The sequence below is a fragment of the Spodoptera frugiperda genome, chromosome 25, assembly GCF_023101765.2.
Source record: "Spodoptera frugiperda isolate SF20-4 chromosome 25, AGI-APGP_CSIRO_Sfru_2.0, whole genome shotgun sequence".
In the NCBI taxonomy this organism is placed as follows: Eukaryota; Metazoa; Arthropoda; class Insecta; order Lepidoptera; family Noctuidae; genus Spodoptera; species Spodoptera frugiperda.
The window spans coordinates 6,777,373-6,784,287 of record NC_064236.1 but is presented as its reverse complement, the minus strand read 5'-3'; the positions used below and the strand labels follow the sequence as shown (position 1 = coordinate 6,784,287).

The window sequence follows — 6,915 nt, the reverse complement described above, 5'->3', positions numbered from 1 at the left end:
GAACGCCATTATGTAGTAATTTTTAGTTACCAGTGGTATAAAACTGGTAATTACTACATTCATCATTGGTAATTAAATATGGCATAGCAGAATGAAAGAGTACCATTAATGATGGTTAACCGTTTATTTTGAAAATATAAGGAGGAAACCGATACATTATTGTAATATGGACTTTAAACAATACATCGGGATACAGACACGTAAAATTTGTAAAATAATAAAATATACTATAATAATGTAAGGTCGAATCCTCAGGCATGCCAAATTTTTAAGCACCTTCTTGGTTACGGTCGAAGGGTATTAGTTAAATGTATGCATTTTGAAGCATTTTTAGGCGTCCTAAAAGCTGGTTTAGGTAGTCTCCGTTTCTCGCTTACAACTGCTCTTGCCGTCTTCCGTATCGGTCACTTTCGATCCATCTTCAGACAGGGTCACAGTTTTTGCTCCTCGCTTAGCAATACTTTTATTTGAAGCAATGGAGTGAGGCACACTTTTCTTGCTTCCTGATCTGATGTCGATATCTATGCCAGAAAAATTTCCATCGACCGTCGCATAGGAACAAGCTGGTGTTGTGGTTATATTTTTAGTGCTAAATTCTTCTTTCCGCGGCAGGTAGATGCCGAAACGGTCCTGTAAAATGTTTGATTTAATTAGCTATACATACGTAATTGTTAACTTCTAGCAGTGTATAGGGTGAAGCTATCTATTTTGTTCGACGTTTATTGGAGAGGAAACTTGGATGTGTCCCGTATTACAATGTCAACAGCACGCACTAGTTGTAGACAAGCGCAATTTATGACTTAAGTGGTGAACTGTTTAAGCCCTAGACTTTTAGTAAATTCTCTTGAGATAGTCATGATTCGGCATGAATGAGTTGGCTGACAAGGGGGTGATAACACGATTGAAAAGAGAATGGGTGTGCGAACAACTTAGGCGTTGTTTTACGTCTATGTTGTGTTTTGTTGTATGGGTGAGGGTACCACAGGCCCAACCCTAATCGCCGTATCCCCAAAAGCCAGGCATGCATTTGTTATTCCTTTGAAGCTGCAGGTTTCCACCGGTAGCGCCTATAGCTTACTATCAGGTAATCTGTTAGCTCACTTGGCAACTTACACCATAAAAATACCGTCACTATATTACCTTTCCATATCGATTGTAGTTGGCCAATGATTGACACTCGCAAGGCCGCGGGGGAGGCCTCTTATAGCTCTCGTGTGATGATATTTGGCTTTTTGGAGTTGTTGGAGTTTCATATCCTGGTGACAATAATAAAATCAGTAAAATTTATCAAATTAAATATGTGAAGTTTAGATATATCCAAATTAAGTAGCCGTAAAATAAGAATTACCTTTTTTAGATATTTCTTATACCAACACATTAAAACAAGTTTTACTTATAATAGTAACGTAACAGATTTTTATATTATTTCATGTTAGTATTGTTTCCGCTTAGGCCTTGTCTAATATTTTGGTGAGTGTTAATACGGACGCAACTGATTTTATATTATTTTTCTTATTTTATTTTGGACACAAGAATCGAAATGAAAAATATTTTGACTTTGACAACATGTAATTGTCATTGTATTTGATAGACAATTATTATTACAAAAAGGTTAGAAAAAATAATTACCTTTAAAATTCTTTTGTTTCCTGAGTGACTTCTTCAATTTCTTCCTCATTCGCTTTTCCCAAGCGATTGCAGCAGCTGTAAACACAAATTTAATTTTACGGTTTCTATTCAATTCCGCAAAATATGACGAACAAATAGGACTCCATTTAGTAAAAGCTTTTTGAATAGACATAATACTACGGCTGAATGACGACGAATACCTGTATAATACAGACATATTAAAGCAGACAGACCGACTCAAAGCATTCACACACTCACTGTAATTATGAAAATAATTTACAGTTATTCATACCAAACTGATACACGAAATACATTGGGATGTTACAAATTTAATGAAATTTCTACTACTTCAACCGTAAAAATCCATCATCGTCCGCGATGGTTTTAATAAATAATATTTTTTAAGCTTTCCATTTAGTTTAGGTTTACAACCGGTATTGAGTGTGGAGAGAGATTCGTGTGTAACCAAGTATGTAAAATGAACGGGGAATTAGTGAAATTAAAGAGACAGGCAGGCAATGCACAAACAGATAGGCACGACAGGCTAGAAGTACGAACTTGCTGCGTTTTTCTAACCAGGATAAACTTTGAATTACTAATACGTAAGCAAAAGGGAGAAAAGAATATCAATTTTCTTCGTCGCTAGATACGTTGCTGCGGATAAAACAATTAGTTACTTAATGTTTGTGATGGACGTGAACGAAATGAGAAATTAATGTTATCGGTAATAACTTTCATGATCTTGCCTGAAAATTATTTACAATAGATATTGTGGACGATTTAAAAGGAATTACATACAACAGTCAAATAGGTATAATGATTGTTGGTGAAATGATAAATACGAATGGCAATGCGCATTAATTACCGAATTTCTCTTTTTCAATGATGTTAATTTCAAACATATGGTAAGCTTCACGGAATATATCTGCAATGTCAAGGCGTATATCCCTAACTGGTATCTCCATAGCTTCTTCTACTGCTTTCATCAGTTCCACATAGGCTGCGTCGTAAAGTACAGCTTCATCGTTAACTTGTGAATAAACTGCTTTGTCGACAGCATTAGAGACCATTCGGTAAAATATTTGGGAAGTGGTCGGCTCGGGAGTGGGCACGGGCTCTGAAAATGTTAGTAATTATGTTTCGATGTTATACTGATATGGAAAACATACTCAGCACTGCACTCAGAGACATTTAATGGTTACTTAATCCAGTCCTTAGCAATTGTTTTCAATACAAAATAGTTATTAAGAAATAGTTTAAGTGATCAGTAAATTTCTCTGAGTGTGGCAGCCAAGAACTCCTCATAAATTTTTCAAGTTTATTACTGAAATGTTTTTCAGATATCTTAATTAAAAATGGTGTGCCATCGGAGAATACTGTGTTCAGCAGTGGATGGCAACGGGTTGGTGATGATGATGATGATGTTATTAAAAATGGTATGTACTCACCTGGAGTTGGAAGAGTAAAATCTGAGGTTTGTATCGAAATGAAGGAGGATGATGGTGTGGGTGTCGGACTCTTGGGAGGAGTGCGGACGTCCCAAGGCGTTGGCGGGTAATATTTAGAGACGATTTTCTTCAAGTCACTTTGTAAATCTTCATCATCAAATTCGTAAAACTCTCTATCTTCCTTTAGGAAACAGAAGTACCATCAGTATTATACAGGGTTACAGCTATAATAATAAAACTAATTATAATGAATCAATTAATTTGAGGACCCATTATTTTACCATGTTAACGTAAGGTCCGTCTTCGGGCGACTCAAGAAACGTCCTTAGCTCTTGATCTAATTCCGCGAAGGGTCTTGTAAAATTCAATGCAGCGTCCTTTTGAAAATCCTTCCTTTTCCCTCTTTGTGTCATTTTGGCTATAAATATTTTGAGCATCGCTAAAATCTAAAGATGTTAGGTAAATAAATCATGCTTAATTCTAGTGTAAAATCATTGTAATGTAAGTAACTTTGATGTTGTTTAACATTTACGCAAATATCTATCGATCGATCAAAATAGTCGATTATTACAGTTATGGTATTAGTCGTAAGTATTGTATTATTACGTACGTATGTATTACGTACGTATGTAATTAATTTCTTAACCACTTCCAGAGTAATGTCAACTTATTATATCGGCGGAACATTCTCTTACAGTTTTGCATGGATCAGCCAGTCAGATTTACTAAAAACGTGTCGCTTTGGGTTTCACTTGTGCATTGCCGCTGAGGGCCGCATCATTCGCGCAAACGCAAACGTATGTATAAGCAATGCATGACAAGCGCCCGATGCGCCACGTAACGCACCACGTCTCCGTAAACGAGGCGTTTAGATACTGAACTTAACACATTATCAAGCTAAACTAGTGTCAAATAATTATAGAATACTAGCAAACCCGGCCAACTCCGTTTCGTCACCAATAATTTTCCCTGTTTTACTGCTTTTCTCTTGAATTTTTCCTGAATTTTCTTTGCTATAAACCTCATGGAGCCCAAGACCTTTCAAACCATGGAAATCGGTTCGTGCATTCTAGAGTTATAGCGTCAGGAAAGACTATTTATTCCAGTATAGTATTTATTTCATTTTGTCATTTTACCTCTGGGTGCTTAGTCATATATGATTCCTGTTCTCGTTGGATGGCGATGCCCAGACGCATGGTACAAGCTCGTTGACAAGGAGTGATGGCATGCCAGTCCTGGTACATCAGACCTTCAGCCGCCAAGAGATCACTGGGCAAGCCCTTCATACGTCGAATTATAGGATTAATAGGCATTATTGCAGTTTCTAATGCAATTGTTTAATCAAAACTATAAAAATACTTTAAATAGAAAAACTAAGAACTTCAAACAGCGGAACAAACAAATAATAGTCGTCAATCTAGCCAATATGATATTTTTTGTGTCAAACTCGGTGACATTTTGTTTTTAGTTTTCATTGGATTATATGGATTATAGCAATAGTCAACAGTTTGCTTTGGGTCACTTATAAAATATTACTAAGAAGTTTGGAATGTTACACACCTTTCAACCAATTTCATGTTTAATGTTTTGTACGACCTTAAAAAAATACTACATCATTTTTTTTATGAAATAAGCAACTTATTCAGTTATGCAAAATCCTTAAATGACACTTCAGTAGTTTACAAATTACACAGAAATAATCCTATCACTACGAAACCTCTACATTAATTGAATATGAGGCCTAAAATGTCCTACGTAACTGCAGAGAGACAAATTAATTTCCATAAAGTCTATTTAAGTACGCGGAGATAAAGTGTTTTCGCTATTTTGGAGATAGACCTGTCAGACCAGCATTGCAGTTGGACTAACAATATTATTTTAGTGTTCACGTGTGGCTCCTCAAATATAGACTTGTTCAAATCCAAGACAGTCGGCCCCTTTCTGCTGCCTGTCCAGCAGATGCTCGTAATATGGCGCGAGCTATGATAGGGACAATAATAGTAGGGAAGAAATATATTATTATAGTGAGTTTAGAAGTGTGAGTTTAGATATTTTAGAAGCTACTTAATACTTCTAGAGCTAAAGTATTGTAAATGCTGTTTTTACCTATAATAGTAGGGAAGAAATATATTATTATAGTGAGTTTAGAAGTGTGAGTTTAGATATTTTAGAAGCTACTTAATACTTCTAGAGCTAAAGTATTGTAAATGCTGTTTTTACCTATAATAGTAGGGAAGAAATATATTATTATAGTGAGTTTAGAATTATTATGAGTTTAGATATTTTAGAAGCTACTTAATACTTCTAGAGCTAAAGTATTGTAAATGCTGTTTTTACCTATAATAGTAGGGAAGAAATATATTATTATAGTGAGTTTAGAAGTGTGAGTTTAGATATTTTAGAAGCTACATTTACTTCTAGTGCTTTAGTATTGTAAATGCTGTTTTTACCTATAATAGTAAGGAAGAAATATATTATTATAGTGAGTTTAGAATTATTATGAGTTTAGATATTTTAGAAGCTACATTTACTTCTAGTGCTTAAGTATTGTAAATGCTGTTTTTACCTATAAATATTTGCAAATGTTAGATAGATGTAAACAAATGTTAGTGAATCATATATAAATAAAGTACTTTTGGGTTAAATGTTGCTAAAATATCTCTTGTAAGGAAATCAAATGTAGTATAGTAAAAAGTAATGCTCTTATACTGAAATAGATTTAAATAGTAATATCACATTTATTATGATGATGGTGTAATTTATTATACAAATTGAAACTTTTTATTGCTTTCTACTATATGATATAGTTCTCATATAATGTGCGGTAAAGACCCTCGCTGTAACCATGTTTGAAGAGTGACGACTAATTTGAAGGCGTTGGTTAACAGGATGTCTCTTTGTGTCGAATAAGTCGATCTGAGTTGAGTGAAAAAAAAAAACTCGCACTTAGCAAATTATTAAATATATCCAACAAAGACTTATTAATTAATCTTTATTAAGAGCTAAATATCTGTTTAGGTACCTATATTTAGACTTGACCTTCAGTATTTTTCCAACCTTGTTAATAATTAATTGGAAATCGAGAGAATTTTGCACGAACTAAAGATCATCTCCAATTACAGGGACGATGTTAAGAATAAAATGGCATGAAAATAATGGATGTTTTTATACCTAACAAGCCATAGGTCACGCTAAATACCGGACGAGCGGCTTTATGTTATAAACATAAGTTATCTTTATTTTATTATTTATTTCATTTCCACACATACATTTTTATAGACTAAGCCCCACAAAACCGCTGTAATGGTTTGACTGTGGGGTCACTAAATCTCTATGTTAGTATGTTAAACATTTCTAAAAACTTAAAGTGTCCAAGTAATATAATTTTAATTTACGTTTTTATGTTATCGGCTTATTCACGTAACTGTTTGACGAGGAACTCGAGAAGTTGCAAGCCATGCTAGAGGCTCATATTCATGAGCAGCATTCCGCGACACACAACATACTAGTCGATTTTGTCGTCAAACAGTTACGTGAGTAACCCGATAACATAATAATTTTAAAAAATAAGACGATAATCTAGTTACAGATGCTTTTATACGAGACAGGGTTGTTTATTTATTACTTTAAACCCTAATGGTTAGATAATAAACTCCTAATTCCAATAGCACTACAAAGTACTTGATAAATGAAATTATTGTCCTATAAAGGTTGCATAATATTTTAGCAATCGCCAATTATTATTAAAAACAGTTTTAATGTATTATTTATTTATTTATTTATTAGGACAACCAGTAGTTGTTACATTAGGACTTATATCTAAACACTTACATAATAA

The 6,915-nt window shown here is 34.0% G+C and overlaps 1 protein-coding gene across 1 annotated transcript; it reads right to left on the bottom strand.

Moving 5' to 3' along the window:
* Window positions 1-105: 105 nt before the first annotated feature.
* LOC118268650 (uncharacterized) lies at window positions 106-4,538 on the bottom strand. Its single transcript, XM_035583218.2, has 7 exons — window positions 4,214-4,538; window positions 3,359-3,523; window positions 3,078-3,258; window positions 2,495-2,746; window positions 1,630-1,704; window positions 1,141-1,256; window positions 106-630 (listed from the first exon to the last, which is right to left on the bottom strand). Exons 1-7 carry the CDS (start codon window positions 4,388-4,390, stop codon window positions 352-354), a joined length of 1,245 nt encoding a protein of 414 aa, XP_035439111.2. The 5' UTR covers window positions 4,391-4,538; the 3' UTR covers window positions 106-351.
* Window positions 4,539-6,915: the final 2,377 nt, after the last annotated feature.

Coding starts and splice junctions, on each gene's coding strand:
- LOC118268650 (XM_035583218.2), bottom strand. CDS start 4,390: ATGCCTATTAATCCTATAATTCGACGTATGAAGGGCTTGCCCAGTGAT. Junction 3,259..3,358: donor ACGGACCTTACGTTAACATG/GTAAAATAATGG, acceptor TGTTTCCTAAAG/GAAGATAGAGAGTTTTACGA. Junction 2,747..3,077: donor TTTTACTCTTCCAACTCCAG/GTGAGTACATAC, acceptor TAACATTTTCAG/AGCCCGTGCCCACTCCCGAG.